The sequence below is a fragment of the Xenopus laevis genome, chromosome 6S (assembly GCF_017654675.1).
Source record: "Xenopus laevis strain J_2021 chromosome 6S, Xenopus_laevis_v10.1, whole genome shotgun sequence".
In the NCBI taxonomy this organism is placed as follows: domain Eukaryota; kingdom Metazoa; phylum Chordata; class Amphibia; order Anura; family Pipidae; genus Xenopus; species Xenopus laevis.
The window spans coordinates 20730234-20750068 of NC_054382.1; the positions used below are offsets into that span (position 1 = coordinate 20730234).

At 41.4% G+C, this 19835-nt stretch overlaps 1 protein-coding gene across 1 annotated transcript in view; it reads right to left on the minus strand.

Annotated features, from left to right (window-relative positions):
* The window catches only part of plxdc2.S (plexin domain containing 2 S homeolog), a gene marked incomplete at its 5' end in the record, with an annotated part of 248605 nt that extends 228970 nt beyond the window's left edge, over nucleotides 1–19635 (minus strand). Inside the window, 1 exon segment of the mRNA NM_001093186.1 lies at nucleotides 19413–19635. Within this exon segment, the coding sequence (NP_001086655.1) occupies nucleotides 19413–19512 (100 nt within the window).
* Nucleotides 19636–19835: the final 200 nt, after the last annotated feature.

A 19835-nucleotide genomic window follows, 5' to 3' on the forward strand; every position in this document is an offset into this window, starting at 1 on the left:
TTAGATGCTGGCTTACTGTAAATCCAACAGCTTGACAGTGTAACCATTAATGGATTGTGGTTTGACTGAGTAACAAAACTTCATTGTGGTCTGCTATAAGATATTTAGAAAATTAGGTACTGATGCCAAATACATTTTCAGACATTTTAGGCATAGTTAGAACTGTGTAAAATACAGGGAATTAAAATAAAGGGACAGAAAAGAAGACACAAAATAAGGAGAAAAACCCATGTCATCTCGTTCTGTAGACAACTTCTACACACGTCTCTGGTTCTAAGACTCAGAATCTTTGGGAGCAGTGGAGGAGTGCACTTCTCCAGTCTGACCCACACCCAACCTTAACCTGCAGTGGTTGACCAAATTTCAACCTGAACTTGCCAAACCAGATTTACATAGTGGGCTCCCCTAGGCCTCTCAAATAGGGTCAGAACTAGGGGTAGGCAGAAGAGGCAGCTGCCTGGGGGGAGGGGCTGGGCAGCTACCTCTAAACTTGTCTTCTGCCTACCTCTAGTCCGTGTTTGCACCACTCAGTCTTACTCCTCTTCCTTCCCTCTGTCACCCACCCCTACATCATTCTCCCTCCTGTCACCCTCCACATTGGCATACGTGGGGGGGAAGTGGCTGGCTGGGTTGCCTAGGCCGCCCTTCCGTTCATCGCCCCTGTCCCCTTATTTGTGAACATTTTCATCATCGGGACCTGAGCAATGGGGATTGGCACATGGGAAATTTAAAAAATGATTGTATCTCCTGTGCATACACAGTGTTTTTTGAACCAATGTGGGTATGGTTGGGCAGCATGCTGCCCGCTAAAATCCTGCCACCATAGACCCGGCCCTTGGTGGCCTTTCCACAAATCCAGGCCTGAGTTCAACCCACACAGAATGGAGAGAATGTCAGGAGGATGGTAGATGAAAGAGAATAGTGGGCAGATATTGGCCTCTGGAGGTCATTTTACATCAGAACGGCATATAAACAATGAGGGGCCATCCCATTGGTCACTGGTGGATGTGTGGGGGGGGGGTTTGCCAAGGGTTACTGAGCAAACTCATGCAGGTTGGGGGTAGTACTCAGAGCCAAAACTGTAAGTTGGGGCATCATCTTAGTTGAGAGCTCTCAGCTCTGGTTATTCATTTTCCATCTTCTCAGGTGGGGTACAAGTAGAGGATTGTAGGGAGATACCTCTTTGTATTGTTATCTTGTTATTATAAGCCAATAATTGCTGTGGCCTAATGGGTCACACTGAACCACTTACTTTCCCCCAGTGCCAGAGATTGTTTTATTTGCAATTACTTTATTATGCTAAGAAAGCCATTTTGTTGACTTGGAAGGATACTTCCCCCCCCCCTCTTTAAGTTGATGGAAACAACTGATAAACAAAATTCTCCCCCTGCAGAAGGCAGTGTATTTAGCTAGAGGGTGTCCGGAAAAATTCCTAAAGATATGGGGTCCTTGGCTTGAGTTGCCTGACACTGCTACACACTCATTTCAAGCATTGACTTAGGCATGGTTGTATTGCTCCTCATGAAGCTAATGCATGCATATTGCTTTGTAGTACCTAATATGTAACCTTTGAATACCCTAGGTAGACAATTGTAAGACTTTCTCTTTTCTTCTGTACTTTTGTATGTCTTTTTGAAAAAAGTTAATAAAAAAATAATTTAAAAAAAAATAATTGCTGTGGCCTTTTTTGATCAAACTATACTTATTGGGGTAAATTTATCAAAGAGTGAAGTTCCGCCACTAGAGTGAAATTCCGCAGCTCTCCATTCATTTCTATGGGATTTTGAAAGGCGTATTTATCAATGGGTGAAAGTGAAATTTCACCCTTTGATAAATACGCCTTTAAAAACCCCATAGAAATGAATGGGAAGTGGCGGAATTTCACTCTAGTGGCGGAACTTCACTATTAACTTCACTCTTTGATAAATATACCCCATTGTGTGAGTTTTTGAGAACATTAAACAGATAATAAATAAATGGGATGGGGTCCACAATATTGTTGACATGAAACAGGAAACAGATGAATGAACTACTGGTCATGGAGTTGGAGGAGAACATGAAGGTGAACGAACTAAAGAGAATGATGGAAAAAGGATTGAGAGAATAGCAGGTGGGACAAGACTGAGAAGAGTTAAAAGCAAGCTTATAGGAATGAATACAAATAAATTCAGAGAATGGTCTCCAGAAACAGTTAGAGGGCAAGATTCCTATTAGGAAGGCTGGGACAACAGTCACAAGGACTTGGGTAATCACCTTCCTATTTTATTGACATTTATGTCATGATTCAGCCTTCCATTTGGTGTGAGCTGTAGTTATCATTTACAGGTAGTTGTTATAAAATGATGGCTCAGTTTTTGCTGGCTGTGTGTATTAATAAAGTCAAGTATAAAAGTGCACCCTGGGGATTCATTTAGTGGAACTAACATCTAATGAGTGACTGTCGTTGTCACAGGAAATGCAGTCACCCTTTATGGCACCCCCTCTTGTAAGGACTTGATATTCTGCACCAAACCATTTCATGTGTCATTTTTATATATTATATACTGTATGCTGATGTTTTATTGTGTTCACTTATGCTACAAGGAAAGGTCATTGTTACAGATTTCAATCGATTGAAAACATTTTTCCAGAGGTACAACCGACCCAAAAGGTCCAAATATGCTAAATAGTTGAAAAAAAAAAGCTTGCTGCATTGCTTAGGCATTTGCTCGAATTAAAGACAATGAATATTTTAAAAATGCAGGACAGTAATAAATTGTGTTTATTTTATGCTCAGGCTTTTAATATAGCAAATACCAAGCCTCAAGTTCATAAAATGATTTCACAGCAAAGAGAAGATTTATTAACTTTATGGCACCTGAATTTGCTTTGGCATATAAAGTCCTTCAGGGATTTAATACCTGTAACTTGCATCAGTTTCATATCAGCCTTATTCAGAGATCATCAAATTAGGGGAACTTAAACCAAATGCACTCCACTTAGACTAGATCGAGCTCAAGTCCATGTAACAGCACCACACATACAAATTGTGTTGTGCACATTTCACTGGGCAATTTGCTATAGCAATATAGTTTAATGGGTTTATGCACATTTATGTTTCACAACAGCCAGTAGTGCAGAGCAACATTACACATTTACCAGCAATTTATTTGCCGATAAATTTGTAGTTACGTGTGGTTCTGCACTTGGTCTGCCCCCAATCCCGCTTCCAGCTCAACCTCTCTGTATCTTCCCTCCCTACCCACCAATTTATCTTCCAGACCTTGCCAGATCCACCTATTTTACAACTCATAACGAGTTGTAAAATACTATATGGCAGTAGCCCCCGGGTATGCAATTCTCCAACCACACAAGGCAGTGTGAATGGCAGTGAGGGTGGATTCCACCAATTCAGGTCTCATATAGATTCACATCTAGGTGGGTGAAGAAAGAGAGGGCCATAGATGAAAAGATCAGCTCGTTTGGCAACATTGCCAAACGAGCGGATCTTTCCCCAATATGCCATTAACCAGGCATGGCTATATCGGGGGTAATCTGATTGTTCGGCCGAACGATCAGATTACGATATGCATGGGCTCCGGCGGGATCGGTCGGGTCAAAATCAAACTTGACCGATTGACCATACTACCGATCTCCGCCGGACGAAAGATGTCGGCACACGCCACACACAATCCGAAAATCGTACGAATCCTCGATTTGTACGATAGGATCCTTGTGTCTACGGGCACCTTAACCCTGTAAAGAGCTTCTGTATAACATTAGACAACTTAAAACCCCTTTGGACCAGGACCACATCAAAGTGTATTTTCCTTGTCTGAAGATCCTCTGTAGAGCACTGTGTATGATCTCCGGCAGGGTCGAATTGGGCAAGGTATTCTTCTGGTGGGCCAGACCTGCTCTTCTCCCTGGGTGCTGAACCTGATGGTATGTTTAGTAGTACCATTTTGACCTCGTGTAAGACAAAACTCAGTAAAGGAAAACCTTTAGAAATAGTCAGGCAATTTATTCTTACATAATACAACATAACAGTTTTGTCTGGGTAAGCTGTTGGAGTAACACACAGAATGTCAGCCAAGGACTTACCAAAGACCCACCTCTTGGTCCAGGCATTATATAGCTTTCAGAAGGCTTTTACAATAAGTGTGACAAGGGTTTCACGGAAATACCATACATAGTCTGTCTCCTCCTTGTACAATTAATGTCTAAATGATTTACTTAGTCTTACATGTTATCAAAGGAATGTTGTAACATACTGTGCCTAGCTCCAACAGTCCACAGCCTCGCAATCAGCTATCGGCTAACCAAGGCCATTGTGGTATTTCCAGTTATTCGAGCAGCACGTCTGCAGTAAGGGGCCCCAACAGACAGACAGACGTTATGCTAACACTCTGGAATTTAAGTAACAGAGTGATGATCTTTTGTTTGTATGGCCTAGTATAAGCTATATGAGTGACCATTGTCCACAGTAGACCATTAGTCCATCCTGCCTTGGGCCTTATAGCGTTATGGCGTCGTAGAGGGCGGGGGTGACAAATATCAACCCTCTGACACTAGCCATTCGTCCGTCATAGGAATTGGACCGTTCCAGATATTTTTATATTTACAAACCCCTACCTTTGTCCTGAACAAGACCTCAACACAATAAACTAAGGTACACACCGGGAGCTGAGAGGGGTTGTGAGAGGGGGTTATAGCTGGGAGTTCCGTGGCAGAGGGGGGGGGGTTGCCAGCCCAAGTGGGCCCCGGACCCCCTAGTCCGAAGCTGATCCATAAGGCTTATGATCGAGCCAGCCCAATTTGGGTGACCAAATCAAGCCCAGAACTGCTTGTTTGGTGACCTTGGCAAAAGATATGATCTGGCAGCGTATGGCCAACTTTACGATAACGGTTTACTTGCAGATGAAGTGCAGTGCATGTTTTATTACTCTGATTTTAGCACAATGGGCAAATAATTAAATCCCTTACTTCGGTAAAGGGTAACTAAGAATTTTGCAGACATAGTCACTATATGAGTACCCGGGCCCAGCATGCACAATATGCAGTAGAACTACCTGGTACAGTCTATGCTAGCACATCACTGGTTGTGTAGGGTTTGTGTGTATTGGGGTGGGTTAACCATATAGAGAAGAACAAATTTGGGCAAAGTGGGAGAGAATTTCCTCTAAAATGACAACGTTGGAAAGTGTTTCACAAAGCCTTGTGTAACAATCATGTACAATAGAATGGCCTGCAGGCATGGCGAGAATCAAAAGAAACTGATAATTCCTAATTCCTAATGTAGTTCTTTATTTAAACAATGACATGATTTTTTCTCCATAAAGAAACAAAACATTGTTATCCCCTTTAATATTTATATCTGGTGATGATCCATTTAGAAGATTTCTTCTACAACATAAATAAATAAATATTAATATTTAAACCAGCCTGTCAGTTAGATCCCATATATGGGTGGAATTATAAGAGAGCTTTATAAGTTAGATAGGATACTATTGGAAAAAAGTAACTACATTATCAGTGCACTGTTCTTGTGGCTGTTCAGTGCTTTTGCCTGGGCCATAGATCATTGAGAACAATGACAGTAATTAGTCTACTTAAACTGTCAAGAACCCTTAGGGTAAGGCCACACGAGGAGATTCGGGGAGATTTTGTCGCCCGACGACTAATCGCCTCGTCTTTTGCGCGACTATCTCCCCGAACTGCCTCTGCGTTTTTCCCCATAGGCTAGAATGAAAAGTCACCTGCACTAATGCACACGCGGCGATGAGTTTTCTATAGTCGCCCAAAAGAAATAGAAAACGCATCGCCGCGTGTGCATTAGCACAGGCGACTTTTCATTCTAGCCTATGGGGGAAAACGCAGAGGCAGTTCGGGGAGATAGTCGTGCAAAAGACGAGGTGATTAGTCGCCAGGCGACAAAATCTCCCCGAATCTCCTCGTGTGGCCTTACCCTTAGTAACACATTACCATATGAATCCCTAATATATATCAATACAGAAAAGCTCATATGAAAAGTCTCGAAAAACAAAAATACTTTGAAACATTGGAATTGTGATGGGAAGGGTATCATTTCCCCCAAAACATCAAAAAATATGAAAACAGATTCCTAATTGCCATTTATTCTCTGTTTGTCTGAAAGTGCTTTTGATGTGCACACAAGCTGCACCGATGCCAGCTCTGATACGTATAGATCCGTGCATCAAAGATTAGCGCATACATCACCGTATTAGCATCAACCGTGGAAATGACACTCGTTTTACTTCATGCTGTTAACATCTGAGAAAAAAAATCAATTTCAATGATCCAGCATAAAATCACTAATCTACTAAAAAAAAAGGGAAAAGCGCAGTTCAGAACAATCATTTATTATAAGGCCTGATCTGAGCCATCAGCCATCTGCATTTTGTATACGACTGGCACGCTCCGATGCACACAACTGACTTCAAACTGAATGAATTACGAAAACATGAAATAATTTCATAAGATGGATATGTATTTTTAACGCAATTCAGAGCAAACTTTAGCTCAACATGCACACCAAATTGCTCATTATGCCCAATCATGTCACTTTGTAAATTCTTTTTTAATAATGGGCATGAAGTTAGCTTGTTGATTGTGTTTCAAAGTAAAATAGTAAAATGTAAAAAAATAAAAATCCCATCACCTAAAACCTGCTGCATTTTGCCGTGAGTCATGCAAAACACAGCAAAGCGTAATCCTGAAAAAAAAAAAACCCTAGTGTTTGTGCCTACCAATGGTAAATAAACCCTGCAGCCAATACCCTACCTTTGTAAATTACCACCAACCTGCCCATATACACAGGCACTATCAATTTAGGAAGGGCCGGTATTTTATATCACTTTTTTTTTTACATTATCCAAAGTGTAATTAACATGGCAGTTACCAGAATTGGTAAACGTGGATTTAGCCTACTAGCAGATATGTTTATCTGAAACAAATCAGGTGGAAGAAAGACCCCCATATTATATAGAACAACTGCCAGCTACATCCCTTCCCCAATACACGGTGACAAACAAGTCAATGGCGCACCCAAGACATTTCTCTCTCATTACACCTCCGTGCAAGCTCACACGCACTCCCTGCAGTGATGCGGAGTAGGTGGGGGAGTGACAAGTGCGATAATCCTCTCCTGGAAGGGCTACGGACTAGGGTTAGCCAGGTCGGCTGACTCCGCCCCCCCCGCGTACGTACATGCGCACTATAATGTAGATGCAAGAAATGGAAGCGGAGGGGCAGTTTGGGGCGAGGAGGGAGGGACAGGGGAAGGAGGAATGGACAGAGGGAGGGACGGAAGGACAAAGGAGGGAGGGAGAGAGGTTCAAGTGACAGAGGGGGTAGGCGAGACCTGCAGAGGGGAGCAAATCCAGACTAGGGGTAGGCAGAAGAATCTTGAACAAGCACCTGCCCAGCGGCCACACAGAGTTGCGCCCGAGGCAGGTGCCTCTTCTGCCTACCCCTAGTTCCGGCCCTGGCTGCCAGGCAGAAGAGAAATGTGTCTGACACCCCCTCAACCTTGTGCCCTAAGCATGTACCTCTTCTGCCTACCCCTATTTCCGGTCCTGGTCACATAAACCAATAGGTAGGGCTTTCTTTAAACGGTAGGGTGTAAACTGAATGCATTGAATTGAAGAGTAGGTTGCAAAACTCAGCCACAATTTTACTAACTCATTAGCACAAAGGGAATTAATCAAGATTCATGGATACAATCACTCCCACCGACCTGCACGAAATGCCCATGAGCCAAAAAACAGCACAAGTAGAAGCAGTGAGTTTTTAAGGACAGCAGGAAAATACAATGAAAAGGACTTGTCTATGGCAGAAACCTGTTTCCCATCTGTTCACTTTCTTATTTATTTATTTTTTAAATAATTGCAGCGGCCCGAGAGCCTTTCTGATGAATTTTCCCTCTCCCTGTAAGATTATAATCTGCATAGACTACTCATGTGGATAAGATTGAACGTCCTGCCATGAATACTGATTAAGCTAAAATGATTTCTCCAATCAATAGTTTCAGACTACCCTACTCTTGTTTTTACGTCTTGCATTATTTTATTTTCATTAGTGTCAGATTCATGGTATTAAATGTATCTGGGGGGGAAAAAAAGAGCTAGCTTCCATTCATTTTTATTGCACTGTGTTGTTCCTCCTCTGCTCTTTTCATTTGTTTGTTATGCGGCAGTTTTTTAATCATTGTAATTGTGCCCAGTGTGTCTGTAGGCTGCCGTGGAATGGGGATTTGCTGCACTTTGTGTTGCTGATTTGTTGCCTGAAGGTGATGCAGCAGATAAGCCAGTGACTGATTCTATCCTTCCTATACGATTCTTTGCTTTTATCAGCCTTCTTTGGTTTATAGCAGGCATATCATACCCATGGGCCTTTAGCTTCTGCAAACTAAAACTCTCAGCAGTATTCTTTTTATTCATATAGTCAGTTAGGGGCCATAAACAGGCCAACATGGTGTTTATCTGAACCATTTATCCTCAAATAGCCGACAATGTGGCCATCCCTAAAGATTTTTGCTCAGTATCTTGGGACTTACAAACCAAAAAGAATGGATTTCATATGAAATGTGGAGGAGATATGGCGCCTCTAAGATTTTGCTTGGAAGGGCATCAGAATGTATGATACTCAGTTAGTAGGGTTACAAATAGAAGAGCAAGATGGTCTGCCCTCTGCCCAAGGTGCCACACATTCATACAGTATTGTCAAAATATATTGCCCCCTTACTGAAGACCCGGAATATGGCTGCATGGAACTCTGATGCCTGAATCTGCGCGGAGGGGTAAGTATAAAGTTAGGGGCATTTCCCCCGGGGGGCAGCTATGCTGGGGAGGAGGAGGGAGTGGGTTTACATGTGGTGGGGGATAGGGTTTTTTTTTAAACGGTTGAGTTCTAAAGGACTCAGTTTGGCTTTAGCCAGCCCCAAGCAACATGGACGGTCTTACCAAATTCAGGGACTGTTTTTGTGGGTCCCCCCTTATTGGGTCTTTTTAATTGGCATGACAGCCCCACCCGGTCTCTATCCTTAATGATTGGGCCAGTTTAACTGTGGTTTCATGGGCCACATTCAAACTCCATAGCTAGTAGGTAGCCCGGCCATTGTAGTTTTAAGTTCACAGGACTTGCCAAAAAAAAAAGAACTGATCCCTTTTCTTGGCCACCCGGCTTGAGCTACACCATAAGATCCACTATTTAGCCTATGGATGATAGTGTATTTTTGGCACTTTCAGAAAACTGGATATTATAAAGTGCATTTACATTAGCTAGCATATCATTTATATATTGTATTTTTTTCCTGATTTTTTGTTTTCAGGTTATGTTTTTGACCACAGGGAAACATTTACCATAAGGTCTGCCAATATTAACTTTCTGAAACACTGCAATATAATAATATATAAGCAGCCTCTATAAAAATACAGGTCTTGTTCAACAGATGGTAAAGACATTTTGCTGGCATGATTCCTTTTCTGAGCAGAAGGTGACAAAGAAAGGGAGCACCAAAACAATTTGCTACAATTAAATTAGAGCATACACCCTGCGCAACTATAAGTGGATACGCAACACACAAGGGATTCCAAATCCCAAAAAAAACAATATGAGTAATATATTCAGTGTGCGCTTCCTAAATGAGCAAACTGTATTTGCAAACCCTTTGGTTATTGGCATGCGATAAAGGGCCCTTAGCAATTTTACTTTGTCAACAGGTCAAATGTCTGAAAGATACATGCACCAAAACAAAAATGCTCCTTCCCAAGTGAATAAAAATTCACCCATCACAGTAGAAAAAGATCAAGCTTTGAATAATCATTAGAAAATACTTCATTGTGCCACTAATTATATCTCAGGTCTTAAGTGTTAAATGAAAAAATCACTCATAATTCTAGCTGTGGTGCTCACCAGTGCTTTTGTACTACCGGCAAGATCTCCTAGATCCCACCAGGCTAGGCTAGAACATCTGATGCAGATTCCAAAGATGTTGCTAAAGTTTGTAGTTAAGTGCAAGGTCTGCATGGATAACTGGCATGAAAAAGTAAACATGGCATAAAAAGAGAAAGGAGCTCGGAAAAGAAAGAAATCGGAAAACTTTGTGATTTTCGGCGCATGCGCAATAGAGCTGAACCGGCAAATACTCCTACTGCGCATGCACCACCAAACGCCGGGCAATCCAAGAAGAAGACCGCACAGGAGAAGATGGCGGCCGTGAACTCCATGGACAAGACCTGAGCTGAGGGGTAAGTAGCAATTTACGGTCATTGGCCCAGGGGGGAGGTAGGCCAGGGGGGAGGAGGGCAACACAGGGGAGGGATTTTAGCGCAAAGGGGTTAAGTTCTCCTTTAAGATCAGAAAACAAGACATCTGCATGATGTCTCTAAATGCTGTGGTTGGGCCACAGACAATTTAGCTGAATCTTAACAAAAAAAGAAAAAAATGAAATGTTAGTATTCATCAAATATTATGTGGGTTTAGCTATTTGAAATAATTATTACACATGAAAAACATTTTCCATGTCACAGAATGAGTGAAATGTTCATGGGGTTGCATTTAATTATAATTTATAATGTCCCCATTGTTCAGCTGTCATATGGGAGGAGAGGAAAGGTGGGGAGTGAGGGGCAGGCGAAGTATGAAATAGAAACTAAAAAATCTTCTTCCTAAGGAGCACTATAAATGATGTGCAGTCCAGGGTAGTCAAATATTCAGATAATCTCTCTTTTTATGGGGCTGTATTCAATAACATTTGCCAAGTGAATCATTGGTTTTAGCCTTATATTTCCCTGAAGACTATAAATGTATTTCTTTAACATAAAATCTACTTATAACTTTTTAAGTAACTTGAATTCAGGCCAATATCCACTCAGATGTTGCTAAGTTAACAAAACCCATGCATACGGCATATCTCCAAGAATGGAGTGAGTTCCAGGGTTATTATACTTCATTTATATAGCACAGACGTACAGTATAGACATACAGCACCTTGTAGAGACTGTCTAATGATTCATATGGAAATTATGTTCTCGTTTCCCCACCACATGCACACTAAGGTCAATTTGATCAGGAAACTCGCAACTCACTTACCAGTATTTTTCTATACTACGGAAGGAAATAGGAGCCCCTATCATACTCTTACTAAGAGTAGAGAAACACAAATTTAAGATAGTACCATGGTGGGAATTAAGCAACCAAAGTGTTATTTTATATAGCTGTTGTGAGAAGTTATATCGAAACTGTATTGTAAAGTTAATTAGCTTCATACTCCTCGACTGTCCTCCCGTGATGAAGCACCAATGGTGCGAAACGCGTCAGGAGGGTGTGGCCTGTATTCGGTATGGAGACACTAATGGGACACTGCCAAGTGGTATGTAAGAAATGAACTATTTATATTGTTTGAATCAATTTGGCTGAATTTTCACTAATAAATGTCTGAAGTGAGTTGACATGCATTATTGTTTTGATATTATACCATCAACTGCACTTGACATTCATAGGAGTTTGTAAATACACACACACGCCTTGATCTGTTTCCTTTTTCCTCTATGTCTACATTTGCATTGGGATTGCCAATATATTGTGGCCTCAAGTCAAATTTAATGGAAACAACTGAAACTCCTGTTTATAGTTAATGAAAAAAACTGGACTTTTAAACAGGTGGCCCAGATGTGGACTCCAGGAGAGAGATATTTTTTTCCCCCTGAACCAAAAGGCTCTGCTCGCTGCTTTGTATGGTATCACAGTTTTAATATAATCTTCCAGTCAAACATGGTGTGTATAGGATAATGACCCTTGAAATGGGAAAAGTTGGGCAATACATATAAAAAGCACAAGGCATATTAAATGCAACAGTCTCTTGATGCAAAATACTTGAAAGTGCTGACAAAGACCCTGGTGGAGCAGTTCAGCTGCCCCCTAACATCACATTTCACATACATGCATTGGACCCTAAGGCATATGATATGATTCATACACTTTGGGTTCCAATGCAAGCATAAAAAATATGGCATTAGGGCACCGTTCAGCTACGAACATCTGCTCAAGGCAGCAGATATTCTTCAGAGACAGCAGGTGCTGGAAAGAATTGCTCCGTACAGTTTTGCATAACAAAATGAAAGTGGATTTACATGCATACCTCTGTCAAATCAAATCAGGTTTCAAATAAACCAGTTCTAATAACCTTGATAGTTTCTCAAGCTTTCAATTTAATCAGCTTGTAGATGTCAGACCAAAATAAATCACTGACCACGCACACCAAACATACACTAGAAATGCCACCTTTTTGACTATCTCAATGATCTTAGGCATATTGTCTTACCAATAATACCTGTAACCGCAGCTGCTTTACTTAGTATTATCTTATTGTCTTATAAGTCTTAGCTCTCAGTAGGGAGGTCCAGCTACTAAAGCAGTATCCACACGTATTTCCGAAATGATTTTAAAGTAAAATAGGAGCAGTGTAATGTAACAGTGCATAAGCAGTGGTGTTCTGATCCTGGAGGAAACCTCAAGGCGTCTCAGCCGAGAGATTTTCTGAGCCATAACAGAAATCTATCAGGCATGTATTTTTATATTTTTCTAATGCCTGTATAGCACAAGGGAGCCGTAGTCATTTCATTCAACTGCACACATTATTTCAGCAGTGGACTGGTGTTAATGCAGTGCAGCTTATAACTAGTTTTCCGTGCCACACAAGCTGAGGAAATACAACAGAAATTCCTTCTGCACCTTTGGGGTCAAGAAAAAGAAGCAGCAAGTGATCCAGAACTGACTGAGCAGCTCTGAGGACCAGTTTTAAGATAAAGGGGTTGACAGGGCTCGGACAGAAGAATTTCTTTAAATTCTAGGGCAAGTAAGCGCAAGTCAACCTGCCATCTAAATCCTAAAGTCTTTCGTACTCTGACCTCACCTATGTCCCAAAGGAGGGATCGAGATGTCCAATGTGATATTAGAACAATCACTTACAGCGGGAAACATTTGCGCTCCTTGTTTTCATAGATTTGGGCTCCTTGTTTTCATAATAAAATTCAGACTGCTGAGTGCATAGGCAGCTGTTGAGTTATGAGAATTTATATTTTGAAACGAGGACCTACAAGCCAGTATTGGGGAATTAGACATGCTAGCAAGCTTTGATGGAAGCTGTAGGACAGCATGCAGTGGAGGTAGGAAACCAGAGATGGAAAGCACTACATATAAATACATACAGCAAGGGTGATGGCAGACAGGAAAAAAATAAGACAAATCCTCTGAAATTTCTTTTTCACCGGAAACAAATTTAATCACCAGTGGGAAAACATACGAGGAGCTTTATCTTCCGAAGTAAGGAAACTTTAGGCAACTTCAGAAAACTCTGGGAGTCTTGTTACCCAATGGAATGCTGATTTAGCCGTGGGAGACAAGTCTCCCCCTCTGCCATCACCTTTAGTTCCATCTTAAGCTGGCCATAGACTCAAAGATCCGCTCGTTTGGCGACATCGCCAAACGAGCGGATCTTTCCCCGATATGCCACTAAACGGCATGGCTATATCGGGGGTAATTCAAACGTTCGGCCGTATGGCCAAACGATCGAATTACGATGCGCCAAGGGGCTCCGACGGGTCGGTCGGGTAAAAATCAAAGCTTCCCGATCGATATCGTGGCCAGATATCGATCGGGAAGACCCGTCGGAAGCCCCCATACACGGGCAGATAAGCTGTCAAATCGGTCCAAACGACCGATATCGGCAGCTTTATCTGCCCGTGTATGGCCACCATTAAGCTGGCCATAGATGCAAAGATCCTCGAACGATAGGACTTCCCCATCCCCCGACCTGCCACTAACCATCCAGGTCAAATAAAGTAGTAAAAGAACAGATCAGCCGATGTTCTGCCCCTGACAGCAATCGCACGAAAGTTACGTCTGACAAAAGCTAGTGACAGTCTCCCACTGAAAATCGTATGATCGGCAAAACATGCAGAGATATTATCGGCAGCCGACAGAAATCTTCTAACCTGTCCGATCGACCAAACGACTGATCTCCGCCGGATGAAAAATGTCGGGACTCTACACACATGGTTCGACAATCGCACAAATCCTCAATTAGTCTTCGGAAAACGAAGCGTTCTGTGTGCCTGCCCCAGGAGATTTACATTTTAGCCGGTGGAAGGCAGATCGGGAAGATTAGTCGCGAAGAAGAGCAGATTTGTCACCTGCCGACTAATCTTCCCGAATCTGCCAAGACCCTAAAGGTGCCCATACACTTACTGATATTGAGTGCTACTGAGCTGGGAGCCCACTGGTCTATCTATGGGCTAAAGAAATCACCTTTCCTGATCAATATCTGACTGTTGGCTCATCTGAGTTCCAAAATATCGTTTGTTGCATGTTGGATAACAATCTTATGTACCTTCTTTGGGAGAAATGAAAGTTGATTGAATTAGGCAAGTTTTAACTCGTTCTTTTAAGTGCAAAAATACATGCCGAGCCTTTAGGGAACACACCGTTTTGGTTTCTCACATGAGTAATACACGACTACAAGAATTATTTAAAGAAGCAACAAAACAGCAAAAAATATTGTCTAGTAATGAATACAAATATGGGATCCGTTATCTGGAAACCCATTATCCAGAAAGCTCAGAATTACAGAAAGGCCATCTCCCATTTTAGTCAAATAATCCAAATTTTGAACAATTATTTCCATTTTTCTGTACTAATAAAACAGTACTTTGTACTTGATCTCAACTAAAGATATAATTAATCCTTATTGGAAGCAAAACCTATTGGGTTTATTTCATGTTTATATGATTTTCTAGTAGACTTAAGGTATGAAGATCCAAATTACCAAAAGATCAATTGTCCCAGGTCCCGAGCATTCTGGATAACAGGTCACATACCAATTTTAAAGGCAATGTAAAGTATCATTGGAAAATATATTGTTTTCAAGACTGTTAGCTACAGAACCAACTACATAAGATCCATTAATATTCCCACCCCCTGCCATAAAACTGGGACTCATGAAAGGAATAATAGTCAGGCTGAAAAGCAAAAAAGTTGTTTTTGTTTGTGATGTAAACTGATATCATATAAGAAGGCAAACCAATATCCAAACTCGAAACAGCCCAATATGCTGTGTCTGAGGATGGGTGAACATGAATGAAACAGGAAAGTCAAAAAGCCATCAGACATTTTGTGAGCAGAACATTCCTCTGTATATTTGCGTGCGTGTGCTGCCATATTGCTTGTCTCACCTTCTCATTTGACTGCAGTTAAGAACAGTCAGTCTATTGCTGTAGAGATAATGCTGTTCATAATCCAGATAACAAGAAATCAGCATTTGTGTGTAAGCAATATGGCAGCTCCTGCTGGGGTTATAAATGCAGGTCAATTCTTTATAGGCAGTAATACAAACCCTTCAATGACGAATAAAGGGAAAATAAATGTAAAGATTAAGGTAAACATTTCAGATTCAGACCTGGTTAACAGAAAAATGGATACATTCATGTACTGTATATAACATGCTAATGTGTAGACATGTATGCATTATGCCAATTTCTATGCTAAGTAACCATAATCTGCATGAAAATCCATTTCAGCAGTAAAGTGTCAATAGCATGCTGCAGCCTGTAGTGCCTACAGTCCAACTGACCGGAGTGAGATCATTGCTGGCTCTACACATCTATAGGCACCCAGCATCTTGGCATCGGAAGTCGCTTCCCTGGGTGATTCAAGGCAAATACCACATCCTTTTGGAACATTTTGCTTTTTCTCACTTTCTCATTAAATGAAGTGTCTTTTTCAAACTATTTTCATTGTTATTTTATAGGCTCCTAAAACTGGCGCACCATGAAATTAGCTAATCGGCTATGTTAAAGCGAATGAACGAAACTGAGGAGGGGAAATGCACTTACGAGGCTCAATCTGCAGAACGCAGCCATCAATCAACGCTAGCGGCTTGTGCGCAGCAACACATGCCCAAATTGGGGCTTATTTCTCAATTCAGTAGAAAAGTCATCTTTTTTGTTAAATAACATGTTTTTGGCACATAATCCTGCATTACTGTTTCTGTCCTTAGGCCAATTTGAATTATTATTATTATTATGCTTTATTTGTAAACCCTGCAAAGAAGGTGGTAACTTAATGGGTGTGATTAAGGGAGTTTTCTTTGGAAGATGCCACAGAGCTAAAGGGGTTGTTCACCTTCCAATTAACTTTTTATATGTTATAGAATGGCCAATTCTTAGCAACTTTTCAGGTATTTTTTAATTTTTTCTAGTTTTTTTATTATTTGCCTTCTTCTTCTGACTCTTTCATGCTTCCAAAATGGGGGTCGATGACCTTGGCAGCTCATAAAGTTACAACTTTAATGATATTGTCATTTTGTAATCCAAGTATGGGACCTGTTATACAGAATGCTTGGGACCTGGGGTTTTCTGGATAACGGAACTGGGACTGCTATAGTTTCCCATTAGGCTTTGTTACAGGTATCATATTGATAACAACCACATCCAAAACCTGATTTAATGTACAGGTAGAGGATCTGATATGAAGAATGCTCAGGGTCTGGGGTTTTCCAGATAACTGATCTTTCCATAATTTAGATCTTCTTAATTTAGATATTCTTACCTTAAGTCTACTAGAAAATAATGTAAACATTATATAAACCCAATAGGCTGGTTTTGCCTCCAATAAGGATTCATTATATATTAGTATTCAAGTACAAGGTACTGTTTTATTATTACAGAGAAAAAGGAAATCAGTTTTAAAAATTTGGAATATTTGGATATAATAGGGTCTATGGGAGACGCCCCTTCCATAATTTGGAGGTTTCCAGATAACAGATCTCATACCTGTACGTATCTTTATACTAAGGCACTCTCTCTCATTCATGCTACTGCCTGGTTGCTAGGGTAATTCAGACCTCAGCAACCAGATGGAATAAAATACCAAACTGGAGAGCTGCTGAACAACAACATTTTTCAAAAACTACAAATAATAAAAAATGAAGGCCAGCTGCTAATTGTCTCGGGAATATCACTCTCTACATCATTCTAAAATTTAATTTAAAGTGGACCTGTCACCCAGACATAAAAAGCCTTATAATAAAAGTCCTTTTCAAATTAAACATGAAATCCAAATTCTATTTTTTATTAAAGCATTCATAGCTGTTGTAAACTCATATAAAAATCTCAGCTGTCAATCAAATATTGGCTGAACAACCCTTTCAAATACACAATCCCAGTGATGTCAATGACTTTACTACTTTAAATCTATGACATCACAGCTGATGTCATTTCTCCATTCCAGCAGAGACTTCATGATAAATAAGCACCAGGCGGTTATCTAAACATGATGGTCTTACAGTTTACACCACGCATATGATAATGTGAGAGCTATGTAGAGGGCAGCACATCCCCAGAATACAGCCTAAAGCAACAGCAGAGAAATTCACCAAAATAAACCCAACGCTTTCACAGACGAGATAGAATAAAAAAAAAGGAACAAAAGAAATTAAAATTCCTTCCGCTGCATATATTTCTAGGGCAGAATGACTCTGAGCTGTTCCCTAAAGCCGCACGTGCCTCTCGTGAGCTTGTAAGCCATTACGCCGAACACCAGACCTCACACCAGTTGCCTTATTGGAGCTGGTACTTCATTACTTTAAAACCCCAAGGAGCTTGTCGTTAATTAATAACAGTCAGTGGCTGCACATTAATAGGGCAGTGGAGGAGGTGATCTGGTTCTGCTCAGTCGCTTGTAGAAAAGACACAGAACCGGAGAATGAGTGAAAGAGACAGGGCCAGGTGAGAAGGAAGAGTTCTGCGTCCTGGATCAACTGCTTGCAACTACTGCTCCCACCATCCCCACTGTGGGTACAAATACAATTCATTAAGTATATGAGAACTAGTGAGGGGCTGGAACCCCAAAAAACAAAGCCCAGTACCAAAGTCAGTGCCATGCTAAGCAACTTATCCATACACATTCATTATGAATTTGCAATTTGCAACTGTCCATTTCTGCACTGCTGGTTCTCCCTCTTGAGCCCATGTCATAGAAAGCAGCTTTGGTTGCTTCAGATACATTTTGTCCAAAGTCAGAACCCACCAGGGCAGAGAATAGAAAGGGATACTGCTCTCGATAGAAATGACAATTGACAAACGGATGAACATAGGTGACCAATGTATATAGGGAAGTTGCTTATAATTCCATTTTCCTTCATTGGGCAGGTGTTTGGTTTTGGGTGTATATCCCCTTTAGCAGGTGTCAGCTAAGGAAGACGAGAATACTGTATTGTCACACAGGGCTACATACAAGTAGGAAGATGTAGGGCATAACAGGACATTAAAGGAGAACTTAACCTTAAAAATGAATGTGGCTACAAATGCCATGTTTTAAATACTGAACCTATTGCAGCAGACTAAAGTTTCAGCTTGTCAATAGCAGCAATGATCCAGGACTTCAGACTTGTCACAGGAGGTCACCATCTTTTAAAGTGTCTGTGACACTCACATGCTCAGTGGGCTCTGAGCAGCTGTTGAGAAGCTAAATTTAGGGGTTATAGCAAATTATCGAGCAGAAAATGAGGTTGGTCTGTAATATAAACTGATGCTACAGGGCTGATTATTAAATTCTGATGCTAATTGCACTGGTTTCTGTGCTGCCATGTAGTAATTATCTGTATTAATAACTAATCAGCCTTATATTGTGACATTTCTATTCTATGTGTACTGTATATTGTGAGTGGGTCCCTAAGCTCAGTAAGTGACAGCAGCACAGATCATGTGCAGTGAATCAGCAGAAAAGAAGATGTGGAGCTACTGGGGCATCTTTGGAGACACAGATCTTTACTGCTAAAGGGAAGTGGTTGCCTAGGCTGGTACAGAAGCCCAAGAAATAATGTACAACATTTCTAGCTACTTCTTTAGTTAAGCTTTAGTTCTAAGAGAATATAGGGTCAGTATCACCAAGTCCATATAACACTTCCAATGCCAAAGAATAGGCTTGGATCCCAGGATACAGGGCTAATAGTCTACATGTAGGGTTGCCACCTGGCCAGTAAAAATGCTAAATTTGACGGTTGATCCCAATGTTATTGATAGGGAAAAAAGATAAATATATAGGATTCTTTACCAGGTGGCAACCCCATCTACATGAGGCTTCAGCCAATCCCCGGAGAGCCCAATATGATTGTATGATGGATCCAGGCTCTTGGCAGCACTGTCCTGAGCACACAGAAAGGTAAAAGGCAAATGTATATGGCAGCCAGTGTAACAAATAACAAAAATGAAGCCAATAGAAGCACAGCTTTAGCCTTTCTATGCCCAGCAGGGAAGTGCAGCCCTGTGAGTACTACCAGAAAGCAGGACAGCAGCCTACAATCTATCTGAACACCCTAGGGTGCTCTCCATGCCCAGCAATGCCATTCTTACCGTAAAGCGAGTCCGATGCTGTTGCCGCACACCATAACCGATCAGCCAACAACTGGAAAAGTAATACAACTCCGATCAGAGACTCCGACCTTGCCCCCATGCCCTCAGCTTCCACTGATGTAACGGCAGACAAATCCCAGGTGTTTTAGAGATGCTGATACATCCAACGCGACCCGATCACCCCCACACTGTGCGATTAATCACCAGGCACACGTGACGTTTTCTCGTTGCTGAAAGAATGAATCCCCCCCCTCCAGGTTCTGAACGATGAACTTGTCCCGGGCACAATCACAGCCAATCGCCGCTCCGCTCACTGACCTGTGCCCCCTCCCCGTCAAAGCCGGACTAATGGAAGTGCCCGGGAGCGCAGAAGTTTTGATTGGGGAGAGGGGTGCTCCGGGCTGAGGGGTCTCTGTGAGTTTT